Consider the following 17,500-nt stretch of genomic DNA (forward strand, 5'->3'; position numbering starts at 1 on the left):
ATTGCCATGATTATTTTAGCCCTGGTACCACTTATAATCCCCAAAAAATGCTTAATACTTTGGATATTCTTAAAGAGCCATAAATACAGTGGTGGGCAAAGTTATTAAAACGCTAGGATTTTCACCAGTTAAAATAATTTGCAGTAGTATGCCAGGAATTTAGTTTCCAAATATTCATTTCTCCATTGTTCGTAATAATCCAGTGCCACGTTACTGTAGCTTCACAGGTAGGTGTCTCGGAGACGTTTTTCTTCCCAATCTGGATTTAGTATCTCAGTTCTGCTTCTCCATGCGATTCCGGACAGACTGGAACGACGATCAGATCTCACTGGATTAGTACGATTAATGGCAACATGAACGTTTGGAAATGCAAACCGAAATTTCATCCTGACGCGCTACAGCAAAAGATAGAAATAGCTGGATGAAAATAATTTTTAGCTGGTGAGATAATACTAGAGTGCTAATCATTTTGGCCACCGTATGCACACACACACACACACACACACACACGTGTATTCGACGTTAACTATCAGTGGTATTTATTCGTGGGTTGTTGAGCACCTGTCAATGCCTCATGAATTGTTTTTCCCGAGCAGATAACCGGTCCGGACGGGAAGCAGATCTATAAAGGAGATCGCGAGTCCAGCGGCAAGTATTCCGTAGCCGCCCATATGGACGGAACCTACAAGTTCTGCTTCAGCAACAAGATGTCCACCATGACCCCTAAGATTGTGATGTTCACCATCGACATCGGCGAGGCGCCCAAAGGACAGGACATGGAGACAGAGGGTGAGCGCGTCAACTGACCGGCAGGGGCCTTTCTCGGAGGGTCCTCTCTTTTGCTCCATATGGCAGAGCTCTCGCTGTCACGGAAGGCCTGGGAGCTTATGGAATACAAAATATTTCTGCCCAGTTCTTCAATATTTCAGCTGCCTTGAAATTTATTTCTTCAGGCCTGTATCAGGGTTAATAAGGTGACAAAAAAAAAACAACCGAGTCTCAAATAGCGTAATGCAACAAACTAAAATAAAAAAGCTAATTATTTTTTTTATATATATATATATATATATATATATATATATATAATATATTTAAAAAACAAATTTTAAAAAGTGAGAGATATCGAAATAGTTCAGGCATTGCTGCATTTGTCAGATTAAGTTATTTCCAGCTCATCTGTAACTAAAAGTGACATGAAAATCAAATAAAATGTCTATATAGTTTGTGCTGATTTTCATGTCACTTTTAAAGTACTTTAAGAAATAAATTAAATTCAATGAATTAAAGTAACTGGAAGCTGTAATTGTGTTACATTCTGAAAGTCTCCGTCTGTTTTTTATTTAATTAATGTTAATAAGAAAAAATTGCACTCATGCAGTCATGAAATTATGATTTAACATGTTATTTTTTTTTTTTTTTTTCCTCTAACGTGACTTTCTTCCTTATTCAGGAGGTGGTGACAGCTGGGATGGTAGGAATAGATTGTAGATCTACAGGAGATGGTTTTAACATTTTGTTGAGCTGGAGTCTAACTGCATCTGCACTTACATTCGCACATGTGTGTGTGTGTGTGTATAAAGACCAATGTGCTGACCCTTTCACTCACTCAGAAAACTCTAAAGAGAGTATGCTGTGGGTTTCGCTTTACAGATATAACACGAGTGGTTGTGTTTTATCATATAGAAGTTATAGACGTTCTCGTTGCCTGTTCATATTATAAGCCATTCCTGTATTCGTCTTTTGTGCTCTATTAAAGGGTTTTTATTAATGTAACGGCTGTTTATGACCTGGAAACTCTTGCATGTGTACACGAGGCATTTACAGTTGCTTCCGAACCTTTATACAGTAGTTTGTGAAAATCTGAGGTGTTGTATTTGCATGCCGCATACGCAGAAACGTTCGCTTTGATGTAGTCATCGTGAGTAAACTGCTATTAATGTGTTTTTCTTACCAGCTCATCAGAATAAGCTGGAGGAGATGATCAACGAGCTGGCGGTTGCCATGACGGCAGTCAAACATGAGCAGGAATACATGGAGGTCCGAGAGAGAATACACCGCGCAAGTAAGACATGATCGACGCTGCTGCTGTTTATAAGCAACCACTAGTTTGCAGCAAAAATATGCATGCGTCAATGTCCTTTAAATTATTAGTAATTATGTTGATGCTACATGAACGAATATATAATATGACTTGGATAACGTGCATCTTTAAATAGCCGTAATTATATAAGTATATTAATTATTTTTCTTATTATATTAATAATTATTATATATAGTTTTAATATTTTGCCATGAATCCAGCTGTAGTATGCATGTTTAAATGGCCTGTAAATATTTGACTGAAAAATGTTATAATAGCGCAATTATTCATTATGTCATTTTCTTCATTATATATATATATATTATATATATATATATATATATATATATATATATATATATATATATATATATATAATAATATAATAATATTTATTTATTTTTATTTATTTATTTTTTAAATTAATTTATTTTTTGACATGACTATTTTTTTTAATGGATGTTTGTTCATTTATCGAACACATTTGTATGTTTAAATGCAATTATTTATACATTTTTATTTTGCCATGACAAGCAGCTAAAATGCATATTTAATTTGTTATTATTGCTGTCTAATTTTGTCTCCGTCTGTCTCTAGTCAATGACAACACGAACAGCAGGGTGGTGCTGTGGTCTTTCTTTGAGGCTCTGGTGCTGGTGGCCATGACCCTCGGACAGATTTACTACCTGAAGAGATTCTTTGAAGTGCGGAGAGTCGTATAAAATCCTGTCCGTGTTCCACAACATAAACACATCAAGTCTGTGATTTACCAGTTTTACGAATTGGATGTCCAATTCAACAGAGATGGGAAGAACTTGGTTATTCGCTAGTCCACCGACCTGTGTTTTTGGTTTTTATTTGCCCCAGTCGTAGTTCTCTTCATCGTTTGTTTTGGTAAAGGGTGGGGTTTTGAATTGTTAATTCATTGAGTTTGTTTTAGCCCGACTTGATTTTGAACAGTTTTTTTTTTTTTTTTTTTTGGCTTGGTGTTTCTTCTCCTGTACTGTTACGATTGCACATTACCATGAGAATGAAGTAAAGGTGGTGTGGTTTATCCCCAACGCGAGAACATGCTTTAGGATTGTATGGAAATAGCATGTAATTAAACCATAACATTAACCATACTAATGGGAAATCAGCGGTTGCTGATGTAAGCGTCAGGAAATGTCACGGCAAGCACATTTCATGTCATTTTCGCTGTTCATTATCACATTTAGTTATGCCGACAACAACCTCCATGGCACATATTTAAACCTGATGCTGGTGAAGCGGTAAAATGACTGCTTAGTTACTTTTGCAGATTTTCTGGTGTGTTTTTTAAATGTATAGGCAGGTTAGGCCCGATTTCTTTTCTTTCTATATCTCCAGTCTCTTCACACGGGAAGTACTTTATGTAGTTTTGTACCATTTTTGTTGTCTGAAACCAACTCTTAAATTAAAAAAAAAAATTAAAAAAATTGCAAAATAATTTGGCTAAGACTACTGGTGAACTGATGATAAAACTGTAAACCTCAGAATCAATGAATATGTATGTCAAATATGGATTTGCTTTAATAAACATGAAACATGTTCTTAAAACGTCTCATTTTTATTATTTGTGTAGATTGTGTGCCAGCAATGTGATATTTGATTTCTAATTCTAGATGCCGCTGTATGAGCGTTATAGACTAGTCACGTGTTAGCTGTTACTTTTCTCAGCGCTGAAGAGGATGGACCAAATCGTATTCTGCCGTTTTCCGTTTGTAGGTCAAACGTAAATCGATCGTTTATTTAAACTACTAGGCTTCTTATTACATAAAGGTGTCAGAGAAGACAAATATTCAGTTTTGAATGCGTCGCGGTGTATTTAGCTCTAAACGCCCCCCGGAGGACGACAGAGTCCTGCAGAGGTGATGCGGAACGTTTGTGTCAGTCGCTTGTTTCCCTTTCGGAGAGTATTCCGTGTAGCACACGTCTTCTCCTCATGTGTTTACTTTTAGGATCCAGACTCCTAAATTCTTAAACTATGGAAAACGTTACCGAGGGAAAATGGGAGAGTTTGCCCGTGAAGTTGCATGACAGCATATTACAGACTCTCAGGGAGCTGAAATTTACATATATGACCCCTGTTCAGGTATTAATATTCGTATTAATTGTACTCGCGTGTGTCTTATCGTATTATTTACATTGTATTAACAATTTTTTTTATTTCAGTCTGCCTGCATCCCTCTTTTTATGAATAATAAAGATGTGGCTGCCGAAGCGGTGAGTATTTGAATGTGCTTATTTTTTATAATTTCGTGAAAGATGTCTGATAATATTTCATATTTGGTCTAATGTTTTTTGAAAGAAGAACAGTGAAATATTGTTTTAATATTTTAATTTGGGTACATTTTGAATTTATTTCTGTGAGCATCGTTACTCCTCGTTAATCCTACAGAAATCATTATATTATATCATGAAACATTTATGATTATTATAAACGTTGCAGGCAGTTGTCAAAACTGTTTGATATTGTTTAACTAAAACCTTTATTTAGTAAGGAGACGTCGAAATGACAGTAAAGACCAAAAAAAAAGATTTCAAATAAATGCTGTTGATTAAATATGTTGTTAATTAAAAAATGTAGATTTTTTATAAAAACGTTACTGTATTTTTAATTAAATAATGCATGCGGAGTTGTTCAGCATAGCTTGTAAATCTATATTATAATATTTAATGTGATTCCAGGTGACTGGCAGCGGGAAAACCTTAGCGTTTGTGATTCCTGCGTTAGAAATTCTCCTAAAGCGAGAGGAGAAATTAAAAAAGATGCAGGTCTGTATTAGAAGGTGAATTTGACGTTTCTCGTTCATCGTATGCTCGCGTTACGTCAGTGTAATTAATATCGATGATCTTTTTATTGATAGGTCGGTGCGTTGGTCGTAACCCCCACCCGAGAGCTGGCACTGCAGATCAGCGAGGTGATGGGACGATTTCTGCAGGAGTTTCCTCAGTTTAGGTGAGAATAAAACATCTTCTCCACCGTCTGATGGCTCAAGCTCGTCAATCTAACAAAACGCGCGTCTTGTTTTCAGACAGATTCTTTTAATCGGCGGGAGCAACCCTATTGAGGATGTAGAGAAGTTTAAGACTCAGGGGTGAGTTTGTGGACCGCTCTTTTCTAAAGCTAAATCTGGGCTAAAGTAATGGTGGACTATGTTACGTCCTTCGCAGAGCCAATATCATAATCGCCACCCCTGGGCGACTGGAGGACATGTTTAGGAGGAAGGCTGATGGGCTGGATCTGGCCACCGCTGTGAAGTCTCTGGATGTTCTTGTCCTGGATGAGGCCGACAGATTACTGGACATGGGCTTCGAAGCCAGGTAACGATCTCAAATCATCAGTCTGTTGAGAAAAAAAAAACAACTGCTATGTGCTGGATTTATTTAAAAAGCAATTATAAAAATATAATAAAATATCATATTTGTTTAATTGAATAAAAAAACATTAATGATAAAAAAATTATAATTTAATAAAAAGAATTATATTATTCGGTAAAACTCAATGTATAAAATATTACAGAAAAAATATTATTTACCGAAAATATAGCACATAAAAATAAAACCAGTACAAAAAATATAGCACATAAAAAAAAAAAAAAAAACAGTACAAAAAATATAGCACATAAAAAAAACAGTTCACCCGAAAATGATAATTAGCTGAAAATGTAATCATTCTCAGAATGTAGCTGTAGAGTTTTTTTTCATTTCAACAGATTTGGAGAAATGTAGCATTGCATCGCTTGCTCACCAATAAATCCTCTGCAGTGAATGGGTGCCGTCAGAATGAGAGTCACAAAACATCATAATAATCCACACCACTCCATTCCATCGATGTCTTAGTTTTTTTTTTAAGAAACAAATCCATCATTAAGACGTTTAACTTTTAGGATCTATAGTCTATTATCCATAATATTTCTATCTCCAGTAATAAAAAGTCCATCCTTTCACGTCAAATCCCACACACACGTTTGTTTAGAGCTGTTTTGGTTCTTGATCAGTGCAGATTTCTCTCCTGATTCGGACAAGATGACGTTTTCAATGTAAAGCATTATGCGATGTTACAGATGCACGACTCGGCTAGAAGTAAGTATTTGAAGCTAAAATGTCTCGAAGGATTTGTGCGGTTTTCACTTCGCAAGACTAGTGTGTGCATTGCTGTGATCTCATTCTGACGGCACCCATTCGCTCCGTAGGACCCCAAGTGCGACCTCAAAGTTGAGATATCGGTGGATCGCGGAGCTAACGCGGCTGTTTCTCTCCCCCTCTGCAGTTTGAACACTATTCTGGATTATTTACCCAAGCAGCGGCGCACGGGGCTTTTCTCCGCCACGCAGACACAGGAGCTGGAGAAGCTGGTGAGGGCCGGTCTGCGCAACCCCGTGCGAATCACAGTGAAGGAGAAAGGGTCGGCGGCCTCGAGCGTGCAGAAAACCCCAGCCAGACTCAGCAATTATTACACGGTGAGTCATGCATTTTTATGGGGGGCGTTTCAGAAATCGCAAGCGCCTTGTTCATTAAGACGTTAAATAATTCGCGTTCCTTTCTCGTTGGGTTGGCCTGCGCTTGTCTGAACTAATTCTATTACGAGCAGATGTGTCGAGCGGAGGAGAAGTTCAACGCTTTAGTGGCGTTTCTCAGACAGCACAAACATGAGAAGCAGCTTGTGTTCTTCAGGTGTGTTAGACAGACACACATCAAGTCTGCGCTCTTTAGTAATATTTCGGTGCTTTAAAGCCGTCTCCTGCTCAGCAAGGCTGCATTTATTTGATTTATTGATTGATTTATTGATTGATTTATTTGACTATAGTGAAAACGGTCAGGTTGGGTAATATTAGTACAATTTAAAATAGCTGTTTTATATTTAAAGATAAGTAAAATGTCATTTATTTCTGCGATCAAAGCAGAATTTTGAGAATCATTACTCGTGTCACGCTCCTTCAGATATTATTCTAATATGTTGATTTGCTGCTCCGGAGACGTTTCTTTTTATTATCAGCATTGAAAACATTTTTCACAGTTTTTTGATTAAAGAGTTTAAAAAATGAATTAAAAAAAGTATACTTTTGTAACGTATACTAAATGTTTTTAATGTCAATTTAATGCATCCTGGCCTGATTAAAAGTGCCATTGTAGTACAGATATGCCCCATATTTTTCACATTTTTAACTTTTTTTATTGGTGATAATGACAATTTTTTTGAGCAGTAATTCATAATATTTAAATGATTTCTGTAGGATAACGTGACGATATATGATATCACTGTATGAAATAAAAGCAGCCTTGGTGAGCAGAAAAAACATTAACGTCATTTTTGGTCAGCGGTGTAAATCTTTAATGTAATTAATGTAATTTTAGCACCTGTGCTTGTGTGGAGTACTTCGGCAAAGCCCTAGAGGTGTTGGTCAAGAACGTCAGCATCCACTGCATCCACGGGAAGATGAAGCACAAGCGAAACAAGATCTTTGCGGATTTCAGGGCGCTGAAGAGGTAACGTAGTGCGATGCCTTTCTAGCTGTTTTCAGAGAGGTAGCTAAATGCATTGTGGATGTGTGCAGTGGGATTCTGGTGTGCACAGACGTCATGGCCAGAGGCATCGACATCCCAGAAGTCAACTGGGTGCTTCAGTACGACCCGCCGAGCAGTGCAAGGTAACCAGGACGTTCACGAACACGCTTGAGCTACTTTTCGGTCTTTACAAGCATTAATCAAAGCAGAAAAAACAAATAATCACGTAATCTGAACGCAGTAGAGTCAGCAGCACTATATCGCTCAAACAAACCCCCAACGTTAAGCTTCGGCATATTTATTGGTTTCGGATAGAGACCGTACAGAAAAACTAAAGCTATTTATCTAAAAAATATTTTCAGTAATTACTGTAAAGCTCAGATAAATACAAATATGAAGGTAAGGTGAACATTTTAAAGTAAAATTACTAAAACTAAAATAGAAATAAAGTAATAAATAAAAAAAACTAATTTATTATTTTGTATGGTTATAGAAATATTTAAGAAAAAAAAATTAAAATAACAATAAAATGACTAATTTTACAATAAAAAAATTATATCTGTAATATATATATATATATATATATAAACTCTAATTGTATAAAAATAACTAACTCTAAAATTACACTGTTTAAAGGTGTCATGCTATTTGCATGCTTTGTGTATATATTGTATGTGTATATATGTGTGTGTGTGTATATGTATATATATATATGTGTATATATATATATATATATATATATATATATATATATATATATATATATATATATATATATATATATATATATATATATATAATTTTTATGTATTTTATTTTTTTCTCCTTCCTTTAGTTCCTTTGTGCATCGATGCGGTCGAACTGCACGCATTGGAAACCTGGGCAACGCACTCGTCTTTCTTCTGCCAATGGAAGAGTCATATGTAAATTTCTTGTCCATTAATCAAAAGGTAAGTGAGAGAAAATTCATTTCATTTAGTGTCTAGCTTTCATAAATAGGGCTTAAAATTCCCATGCATGCATTAAGCGTGCATTTAAGTCCCCGATATTATTGCATCCTCAATTTATTCCATACGTTCGAGTTTAAAGTGGTAAAGTGGCTGGGTTTTCCCACAGTGTCCTCTTCAGGCGTATCCTCCAGTGAAAGACGTGGTCGATGTTCTGCCTAAACTGAAGGCGATGGCTTTAGCTGACAGAGCGATGTTTGAGAAGGGCATGCAAGCGTTCGTGTCGTACGTGCAGGCGTACGCCAAACACGAGTGCAGTCTGATATTTCGCATTAAGGGTGAGTGACATTCCTTTAAAGCTTTCATAAGGTGCTTAACCGAGATAATTGACCTGATTCAAATGACGTGCGCCTTGTCCAGACCTGGATTTTGCCGCTCTGGCCCGTGGCTTTGCTCTCCTCCGTTTGCCCAAAATGCCTGAGCTGAGAGGAAAGACCTTCCCGGACTTCAAACAGGAGGACATCGACACGGACACCATCCGCTTTAAAGATAAAAACAGGGAAAAACAGAGACAGGCGAGGCTGGCGGAGCTGAAAGAAAAAAAGACGCTGTTGAAGAAGAACTTCGTCAAGAACAAAGCCTGGTCCAAGCAGAAGAACAAGAAGGAGAAAAAGAAAAAGAAGGCTGCTAAAAGAAAACTGGATGAGGTATGCTATTCAGCCGTTTGCGTTAAATTAAGTAGTTCACCCAAAAATTAACATTTTCTGAAAGCGTTTTCATTCTCAAAACCATTAAAGTAAATGAGTTTGATTTGGAGAATCGACGGATGCTCTGAAGTGAATGGGTGCCGTCAGAATGAGAGTCCAAACAGTTGATTAAAAACATCACGATAATCCGTAAATAATTCCACTTGTGAATTATTGTGATGTTTTTATCAGCTGTTTGGACTCTCGTTCTGACGGCACCCATTCACTTCAGGGCATCCGTTGGTGAGCGAACGATGTCATGCTGCATTTCTCCAAATCTGATGAAGAAACGAACTCAGCTCCATCTTTGATGGTTGAAGACATTTTCAGAATCTTTTTGGGTACACTAACCCTTTAAACAAAACTAGAAGGTACATAGAAAAGGCTGTTCTATAAAGTTTCGATGCTGTATTTGTGTGGTCACAGAGATCGGACGTTGACGACGAAGACCTGAACGAGCTTTTAAACGACACGCGTCTGCTGAGGAAACTCAAGAAAGGGAAGATCAGCGAAGAGGACTTCGACAAGCACATGAGTTTAGCGGACGGCTCACGTCCCAAACGAGATGGAGACGGAGAGTGAACGGTCATTTCTGGGACTTTATGCACAAAACGTGACTGCCATTTGACTTAAATATGCAAACATGCTGTATCAGCAGTGTCGTTTTTATTCTAGTTGTCTGTGTACTGTACATGCATTTTTGACAAATACACTTCTGTATTAATTATCAACCAAATACTTCAATGCCCAAATATAATAAATAAACATTTCTGTCGGAAAAGCAAGTGTTTTCAAGGCAAGGGTTTCTATTCAAAAGATATGATCTTTATTATATTATATATATATATATATATATATATATATATATATATATATATATATATATATATATATATATAAAATCTTATATATCATATCATATATATACATATAAAATCTTATATATATATATATATATATATATATATATATATATATATATATATATATATATATATATATATATATATATTTCTTGTTACCAATAGTGCATATATAAAATATTAGGTGTTGTTTCATTTGGTTCACACATATACAAAAAGAAAAAAAAAGTTTCTTGCATAAAGACCCCCAAAATTATAATTACAGTCTAAATATCATAACTAAGTTAATTGTTAAATGTTCGACTCGTATCACTGCACTGTTACTAGTCATTTATTTAATTATTTAAATCAAATTCTGTATCGTTTTATTCCATTTCTAATGTAATTTTTGGTTAATATTTTTATTTTAAATTTTATTTCATTTTAATAAATTATTGCAATCTATTCGTAGTCATTTTAAAATGAGATATTTAATTTTTCTGTTTATTTTGTCCATTTATTTATTAACGTTTTTACGCTGTTTTTAGTCAATCTTCCACAGACCCCCTAGAACTCCCTTTTCTGCCCCCCGGGGGTCTCGGACCCCATTTAGAAAACCGTTGCTTAAACAATACCATAGTACTTCCACTTTTTTTCTTTCTTTTTTTTTTTGCTGGAGCAAAAATATACGCTTTAAAACGTGACCGTACCGCCGCACAGTTACAGATGTGTCTTTTACGGTGACACCGAACGACACGCATGACTCCCGTTTAAAGTCTTTCCGGAGTGCTCGCTCTGCGCATGCGCACAAATTAATCCTGCTCAGCTCCATCATGGCGGCGAGGGGCCATGTGCAAGACCCCAACGACAGGAGACTGCGACCTATTTACGGTAAGATTCACATCGCATGTCTGAGCTTATACGGACCTAGCGGGTCTGACTAGCGTCGTAGGAACGACAGGTGCGTTACTGAGCGTAGTAAAGGGCCGCAGGAGCTGTGGAGAACCGGTGAGGCCTGTGGAGCTGAAGCCGCGGTGTCGGTTCGGCTGCGGCGCCGGATGACAGTGCGTCCTTACGCGGTCACACTCTGACGCTGCGATCGGTAGAATGAAACCTGTTTACAGCCCATTTTAGCAACGAAATACTGTTCAGTTACGCAGAGATCTGTGTTAATGTCATTCGATCAACCGGCTCATTACCTGTGTGAGATGTCAAAGAGATTAACAGACTCAATGTGAGCCATTTGTGCTGCAATTTTCGTATTTTCTATAGCTTCTCGTGTATATAGGGTCTTAGACAGAGGCTTTGCATGCTTAATAATTAATTAACGCTGTAATAACACGAGTAGTTAGATTACAGATGCGTAAAGCTGAGCTTTGTGGCTAAATGATCTGAAGGTAGACCTGCTTATTGGCCTCTAGAGATTAGTTGTAAGCCTCTTTGTTTATATCATTTTTAGCTATTGTGTTTTAATTTGGGAAATTTTCTCCTAAACGGCTTTAAATGCCTGAACTCCTAAACTTTGCTGGTCTTAAAGCATAGCCCAGTGGGACACCACTGACATTTGTGTTTTACCTGCCAACATGGTATGCGATATCTTACTGTATGTATGGCGGTGCTAGCTGAGTAAATATTAATGCATTTGCATATTTTATGCCTCTTGCATTGCAAACTCATTCAATTATTAATCAGCGATGCACAGAGCCATACGCGTTAGCTCACATTCGCTCACACTTTCTAGGTAAGTGATAGGTAGATGAGACTGAAGTTAGATTAAGTTATGTTTTAGTCTGTCTTAACACAAAGATTAATATTTCCAGTGCATCCTGTAAGTAAAGATGCACGGTTATTGCTTGATCGGCCTTCTTGACTTAAAACAGTGAAGCCACTGTATAAAAAATTTAAGGATCAATGACCTTTATGCTGGTGCTTTGTCTTTCCATCATGGTGTGTAAAATCGATCTGCGTTATCAGGAAAGATGTTCTCTCGTAGAAAGTCTGAAACTACCGTCTGGCCTGGTTAAATTTGGCATCCAGCTGTCGTCAGACACAGTCCGGTGTTCTTTTAGCGGGGACTCATGGGAAGGGAATGGAGGGGGGTTCCTGTTCTCCGGATCGCATCGAGCAGCCGGTGAGAGAACGTTCTCGCGGTCGGGGGTCTATGTGTTTGATGCAGCGCTGCGTATCTTCACCGATGCTCTTATACACTCATTTGTGGTTTAGCATGACTAGATGTACGAGTAGCCCGTGATGCTTTTCTGAAAGGGTCGTATTTACTATTTTCTCCACCTATAATGTAGCTAATGAAGGAGCTGATTGAGGACGTGGTGTAGATAGATTCTGTCGTCGTTTACGTTACCTTCGTGAACTCAAAAGTTTGAATTGAGGAGAAGGTTTGTAGCCGCATGCGTGCTTTAAACTATATTGAGGTATTGGACTGGTCTGGTGGAGGTTTATTAGTCTTAATGTACACTTTAATGGTGGGAACACGTGGTTATTCTCTTTGGTAATTGGCACTAGTGCTATTTTGCTGCATTGAACGTGTTTTTCTTTTTCTTTTTTTAGATTATCTGGACAATGGCAATAACAAGATGGCAATCCAGCAGGCTGACAAACTGCTCAAGAAGCACAAAGATCTTCACTGCGCAAAGGTGTGCTTTTTTAACAAAACTCCATGAGTAGCTCGTCATTAATATCATAAACTAGGGCCAAGCTTTGGGATGTGTAATATATATATATATATATATATATATATATATATATATATATATATATATATATATATATATATATATGTGTATGTATATATATATATTATTTTACATTTCTTTTTATTATTATTTTATATAATATTTAATATTTATTAAATATTATATTTATAAAAAAATATATATATATATATATATATATATATATATATATATATATATATATATATGTGTGTATATGTATATATATATATATTTATTTTTTTTTCTTTTTTTATTATTTTTTATATAATATTTAATATATATTTTATGATGCATATTGTGGTTTAAAATGCTAAATTTTTCTTTTAATTAATATTTATTTACACATTAGTTTTTTGTTCTTAGTTATCTGTGTTTTTTTGTGGTTTGGCCCAAATATTTTTATTTTCGTAATATTATGGCTGTTATAATTTCCTTGTTTTATTTTGGCAGAAAAACAAAGTAAAATCTTTTGTTTGAAATATGCGTTTTATTTTATTCGATCGCTCACGCAGTCCCGGCAGACACAGGTCTTGGTTTGGTTTCGGTTCGCTCGAGCTAATTGTCAGAAAGAATTAGCAGAACCGACGGATTCGCATCGCGCTTCACATGATGCTGTGGACAGTGGTCAACACACAGAAGGCTGTTTTGTTTTAAAAAAGGAAAAAAGCGTCATCAATTTAGCCTTGCGGATCAACGAATTCGCTCCAGACGCAAGCTGTGTGCTTTGCTCTCGTTCGGCAGGTCTTGAAGGCGATCGGTCTGCAGCGCACCGGCAAACAGGATGAAGCCTTCACGCTGGCGCAGGAAGTGGCCGTCCTCGAACCCACAGACGACAACTCTTTGCAAGCACTGACCATCCTCTACAGAGAAATGCACCGGCGTGAGTGCTGAACTCTCCGAATTTCGTTTTTTCTAACCTCGTTCAGAACACGTCTGGTTTTAATGCACGAATTGACATGGACCACAAACCCAAAAACTACAATTGAGTGATTTAATTGTCTTTCTGCAGCCGAGTTGGTGACCAAGCTTTATGAAGCTGCAGTCCGAAAAGTTCCGACGAGCGAGGAGTACCACTCTCACCTCTTCATGGCGTACGCCCGGGTCGGAGAGTACAAGAAAATGCAACAGGTTTAGTTTGTGTCCTCATCTCATCAGTCTTTAAAAAAATAATTAGGGCTGCATAATGTGGGGGAAAATGTTTATTTTTCAGATTAACAATTGTGATTTAAGATTCTGTTTAAAAAAACAACCAAAATAATTTGATATTAATTGAATATCACTGTAAAATCACTTTTATTATTGCTGTTTATTACCATAACAAAATCTGCAAAATAGGAATAAAAATATTACTACTTATTCTATTTGAAATAATAAAATATAGTATTAAAAAATGTTAAATAATGATCATAATATTAATATATTCATGGATGTCGTAGTTTCTGTATTTTCAAATATTAAACAATTGTAATTGTGCCATTATTATTATTATTTGTTTTTATTTTTCATTGCTAAATTATTTAAAAAATAAGAAATACTATTATTAATCCTAATCTAAGTTGTTATTCACAGTAAAATAAAAAGGTGTAATATTTAAGAATGGTATTTAATATTTTTTATATTTTCTTTTTCTGTAGTAATATATATGCATTTTCAAATGATTGAGTTTTCTTTTTAGTGGCAAAGCTCACAGAGCCATTATTATTATTATTATTATTATTATTATTCCAAAAATGTTAAATGAAATAAACACTCTAATCAACTGTGTGTGTGTATTTATATTTATATATATATATATATATATATATATATATATATATATATATATATATATATATATATATATATATTAGTAATTATTATTTTTATGTTGAAGTATTAACATTTTTACTTATTTTCCTGGTAAACCACAGGCCCTTAAAGCTTTATTTTAGGAAGTCGGTTCTTCCCAAATGCACATCTTAGTACTTTGATATTTGATAATTGCATTAAGCCATACAGAGATAGTAGTTTTAATAGTGCTGCATAGCTAATCATCAACCTCTAAAATATATGTTTGTGTTGAAAGACTGACTCATGTCTTTCCATGCTCCTGACAGGCTGGAATGGCACTGTATAAAATTGTCCCTAAAAACCCATATTACTTCTGGTCGGTCATGAGCTTGGTGATGCAGGTATGGCGACGTTTCCTCGCTTACATAAGCCATGCGTATCAGAGATGAACCCATGCAGAACAAAATCAATATTAGCAATGCAATATGCGTTGCAGGCCATCTCAGCGCAAGACGAGAAGCTCTCTCAGACCATGTTCCTGCCGCTGGCTGAGCGTATGGTGGAAAAAATGGTCAAGGAGGAGAAAATCGAGGCAGAAGCTGAGGTAGGACTATGGTATCAATGATCTGTTTCTGATTAAGCCGTATGAAGTTTATGATGCATTTTCCGTCGGCCGTTCCAGGTCCAGCTGTACTTCATGATCTTGGAGCGTTTGGGGAAATATGTGGAGGCGCTGGAGGTGGTTCAGGGGCCGCTTGGAGGTGAGGAGAAAACAATGCGTGTTCTGGGTTCTTTCCAGCTGAACGTCTTTGTTTTGCATGTGTGGCGTGCTGCCAGTTACCAGAGATGAGAGGCGTGAAAAAGAAAAAAAAAAAAGAACAGCAATTACCAACTCAAGGGGTTTTGTCTCCATATAAAGAGCATGTTATTATGAAAGCTTTGGCCCAAAACAGGATGAGAAAAAATTTGGATTTGTAAGATATAAACCCCTAAATTGGGAGATTTAAAAAGTCACAGTTACCTTTTTTATTTAATATGTAAACTCAGAATGAAGACATTTGCAAGTCAGAATTCTAAACTTATATTTTGCAGTACTCCAAAAAATATATATATATATTAATAGAGTTCAGATGCAAAAGCCTCTAAAAGCTATCTTGGTCAAAGATGAGATGCTGAATGCTCTCCAAACGTAGTGCATGTTCATCAAGTATAAGTACTTGCATAGAAACCTATACAAAGTAGCTAGAAAGAAATGCTCATTTTAAAGAAATATCAGACGTATTTGGAGGCTTTTGCTTCTGATTTCTTCAGCTATACACCACCTATATATTAATGTTCTCTGCGTTGAAGATAATTTAGCAAATCGGCTCATGATCAAAATGATCTCTGAAGAATCATGTGACACTGAAGACTGGAGTAATGATGCTGAAAATTCAGCTTTAACGGGAATAAATTCAGTTTTTAAATATTAAAATGCAATAATGAGTTATTTTAAATAGCAATAATATTTCATTACTTTTCACTGTATTTATAATAATAAATGCAGATTTGTTGAGACACAAATGCATTGACATTGCCTTGGATGTTTGTATTGCGAAGAACATGCAACCATTCGTTTTTTCGTGTCTCCTGGTCATTTTGCCTCGTGTTTTCTCCCTCAGAGAAGCTGACCAGTGAACTGCAGAGCCGCGAGAACAAATGCATGATGCTGTACCGCCGTCTGGAGCGCTGGGCCGAGTGCAATGCCCTGTCCTGCAAGCTGCTCCTCAAAAAGTGAGCCCGCCGCTGATACCCTTTCTTGAGCGGATTTAACATGGACCATTTTGAAATCGATCCGTTTGAGCAATGCACAAGATGTTAGTCGTTTTTTTGCTTCCCTCCGCAGCCCTGACGACTGGCAGTTCTACTTATTGTACTTTGACTCTTTGTTCCACCTTATCGATCAGAGCTGGACACCTCCGCAGGAAGGAGCTCAGTAAGTAGAACATTTGCACACGTGAGAGGGAAAGCGTTGTGGACTGGCTGTAGGAGATCGGATATCGCATGCATATCGTTGTTTCTCTCGCTGCTGCAGCTCTGCAGAAGGTGATGTGCATGCCTCCACGGCCCAGGCCATCAGCTTCATGGAGGACCGGATGGCCGCAGAAGAAGCGAAGGAGTCGAAGCATCTGAGAGGGCCGTACCTGGCCCGTCTGGAGCTCATCAGGCGGCTCCGAGAACGCGGCTGTCCTGAAGCGCAGCAGCTAGGTACACCGATGGATTGGGGCTCTTTAAAAGCATCGAGGGCTGCGTGTTTGCTGTATGTTTCTCATGCGTTTTCCCGCCGCAATGCAGGTGACCCTCTTGAGCTCATGTTCCAGTTCTTCGTAAAGTTTGGAGATAAGCCATGTTGCATCACCGACCTGAAGATCTTTCTGGATCTTCTCGCACCTGACCAACATGTGCAGGTAATCGCCGCGAGAGATGAGGACACGAATTTGTATAATGGCGTGGACATTACCTCAAAAGTCAACTCCTGCGCCATTCGTTAACGCAGACACACAGAACAATTGTCTTTTTGTGGCTTAATATTTACAGAAACTAGTTAATATTTATGTGCGTGCGATGCAGAGGAGAGTTATAAATGCATGATCGTGTAAAGACAGAAATGGCATGACATAATCGTATGGCCATGCCATCATGTAAATAACATAAATAGGTTTAATAAAAGAATCAGAAATGGACCTGTTCTTTAGGATAGGTAACTTTATGATTTATGTAAATAAAACTTACTTGACCTTTTAAGGTGGGGCGTCTTCCTAATAAAATTGCACAGAATTTTTAAATTCAAATATAGGTTGAATATTGATTATAT

General features: G+C 36.9%; 3 protein-coding genes across 4 annotated transcripts in view; all 3 read left to right on the top strand.

The window, feature by feature from the left end:
- Nucleotides 1–3,658, top strand: part of tmed2 (transmembrane p24 trafficking protein 2) — a 4,254-nt gene extending 596 nt beyond the window's left edge. The window contains exons 2-5 of one of the 2 annotated variants that reach the window (XM_043231689.1): nucleotides 597–789; nucleotides 1,451–1,471; nucleotides 1,955–2,062; nucleotides 2,678–3,658. In XM_043231689.1, the coding sequence (XP_043087624.1) occupies nucleotides 597–789; nucleotides 1,451–1,471; nucleotides 1,955–2,062; nucleotides 2,678–2,802 (447 nt within the window). In that variant the 3' untranslated portion in view covers nucleotides 2,803–3,658. The remainder of the gene's footprint in view (nucleotides 1–596; nucleotides 790–1,450; nucleotides 1,472–1,954; nucleotides 2,063–2,677) is intronic. The other variant, XM_043231690.1, reaches the window with a different exon arrangement.
- Nucleotides 3,659–3,981: 323 nt separating this feature from the next.
- On the top strand, nucleotides 3,982–10,083 carry ddx55 (DEAD (Asp-Glu-Ala-Asp) box polypeptide 55). The gene is made up of 14 exons (XM_043231688.1): nucleotides 3,982–4,193; nucleotides 4,274–4,324; nucleotides 4,790–4,876; nucleotides 4,969–5,060; nucleotides 5,137–5,199; nucleotides 5,276–5,425; nucleotides 6,375–6,564; nucleotides 6,696–6,778; nucleotides 7,460–7,591; nucleotides 7,660–7,752; nucleotides 8,445–8,559; nucleotides 8,726–8,894; nucleotides 8,977–9,263; nucleotides 9,729–10,083. Exons 1-14 carry the CDS (start codon nucleotides 4,086–4,088, stop codon nucleotides 9,882–9,884), a joined length of 1,776 nt encoding a protein of 591 aa, XP_043087623.1. The 5' UTR covers nucleotides 3,982–4,085; the 3' UTR covers nucleotides 9,885–10,083.
- Nucleotides 10,084–10,939: 856 nt separating this feature from the next.
- The window catches only part of naa25 (N-alpha-acetyltransferase 25, NatB auxiliary subunit), a 15,871-nt gene continuing 9,310 nt past the window's right edge, over nucleotides 10,940–17,500 (top strand). The window contains exons 1-11 of the mRNA XM_043231687.1: nucleotides 10,940–11,035; nucleotides 12,710–12,795; nucleotides 13,618–13,756; nucleotides 13,886–14,004; nucleotides 14,973–15,047; nucleotides 15,143–15,250; nucleotides 15,329–15,407; nucleotides 16,308–16,419; nucleotides 16,532–16,621; nucleotides 16,721–16,893; nucleotides 16,981–17,093. Coding sequence (XP_043087622.1) covers nucleotides 10,978–11,035; nucleotides 12,710–12,795; nucleotides 13,618–13,756; nucleotides 13,886–14,004; nucleotides 14,973–15,047; nucleotides 15,143–15,250; nucleotides 15,329–15,407; nucleotides 16,308–16,419; nucleotides 16,532–16,621; nucleotides 16,721–16,893; nucleotides 16,981–17,093 — 1,152 coding nt within the window. The 5' untranslated portion in view covers nucleotides 10,940–10,977. The remainder of the gene's footprint in view (nucleotides 11,036–12,709; nucleotides 12,796–13,617; nucleotides 13,757–13,885; nucleotides 14,005–14,972; nucleotides 15,048–15,142; nucleotides 15,251–15,328; nucleotides 15,408–16,307; nucleotides 16,420–16,531; nucleotides 16,622–16,720; nucleotides 16,894–16,980; nucleotides 17,094–17,500) is intronic.

This window comes from Puntigrus tetrazona, unplaced genomic scaffold (genome assembly GCF_018831695.1).
Source record: "Puntigrus tetrazona isolate hp1 unplaced genomic scaffold, ASM1883169v1 S000000397, whole genome shotgun sequence".
In the NCBI taxonomy this organism is placed as follows: domain Eukaryota; kingdom Metazoa; phylum Chordata; class Actinopteri; order Cypriniformes; family Cyprinidae; genus Puntigrus; species Puntigrus tetrazona.